At 42.2% G+C, this 1,071-nt stretch overlaps 1 protein-coding gene across 1 annotated transcript; it reads left to right on the forward strand.

Annotated features, from left to right (window-relative positions):
• Nucleotides 1-820: 820 nt before the first annotated feature.
• FIBRA_09512 (uncharacterized protein) lies at nucleotides 821-996 on the forward strand (the record flags this gene model as incomplete). Its single annotated transcript, XM_012321804.1, has 2 exons — nucleotides 821-917; nucleotides 971-996. The coding sequence occupies 2 exons, from the start codon at nucleotides 821-823 to the stop codon at nucleotides 994-996; spliced, it is 123 nt and encodes a 40-aa protein (XP_012177194.1).
• Nucleotides 997-1,071: the final 75 nt, after the last annotated feature.

Genomic DNA, 1,071 nt, shown 5'->3' on the forward strand with positions numbered 1-1,071 from the left:
AGTAAGGTAGATAGGGCTTAATAAGTATGAAATGGTTTCACTGGGTTGTATCAGTGATGAAAATGAAACATGATACAGGTGAAATGCAATATAGGTGAAACACAATATAAGTGAAACATGATATAGATGAAACATGATAAAGGTGAAACACAATATATATGAAACAGTGATGCAGGTGAAATGCACCACATGATGGGATCAGTTGTAGTAGTACAGGGTCAATTAACAAATAGTAAGGAAGAACAGAAAACCCCCCTCAAAGCTGTAACATTACCCCCTCCTCTATATTTGTTGTTACAGTTGCCACTGGGTGTGCCGTTCCTTCAAATAACCCAGTTCCTCGATAGGACAAGGTGTCTCCCCATTTAGCACATCCTCAATAGTCCGGAATTTTTTGTGTGGGTGGAGCAAACCACATGAGGAGCACAGCCATTACCAACACCCACTTTAAAAATGACCATCCATGTTGCAAGTGGTGCAGTGATGGAGTCAACAAGGTATAGCACCTGAAGGAGGAGTGATGATGGAAAACTCATGTTGTTCAAGTCGATCCTCCAAGTTGGCAGCCTTGAGGCAAGAGCGGCATTGACTAAGTTCCTCCTGAGTCCTGGGGATCTCCCCTGCTAATGATCCTTGTGTGGCTAACAGAAGGTCCAATTTTGTGTTGATGGTGCAGAAATGATTGACTTCATTGACCACTCCCTGATCTCTCATGGCTTGAAGTGAGGCCCACATACTTTCTAACACATTTGATTCTTGTGTTAGCAGATATTCCCATGTGTTCTCCTCCCATTCCTTGTCTGACAAACTCCAGTTCCCCATGGGTTCAGCAGTACAGAGTGCTCCTAGAGTGGTAGTAGATGTTGAACAAATAGTGAACGCACCTACAAGTTCTATGTACAGAACCGCTACAAACGGTTCATTGGACACTGTAGATTAGTTGATCTAATCTCATCTATATCTTATCTAGACACAATTGTTTATCTGATCAACTAGATATAGTTATAGAGTCTAGACAGATTCCAGTAGATTCCAGACAGAGTCCAGAAGAGTTTGGCTGGATCTAGCTGC

Source organism: Fibroporia radiculosa, assembly GCF_000313525.1.
Source record: "Fibroporia radiculosa TFFH 294 genomic supercontigs, scaffold58734, whole genome shotgun sequence".
Lineage (NCBI taxonomy): Eukaryota > Fungi > Basidiomycota > Agaricomycetes > Polyporales > Fibroporiaceae > Fibroporia > Fibroporia radiculosa.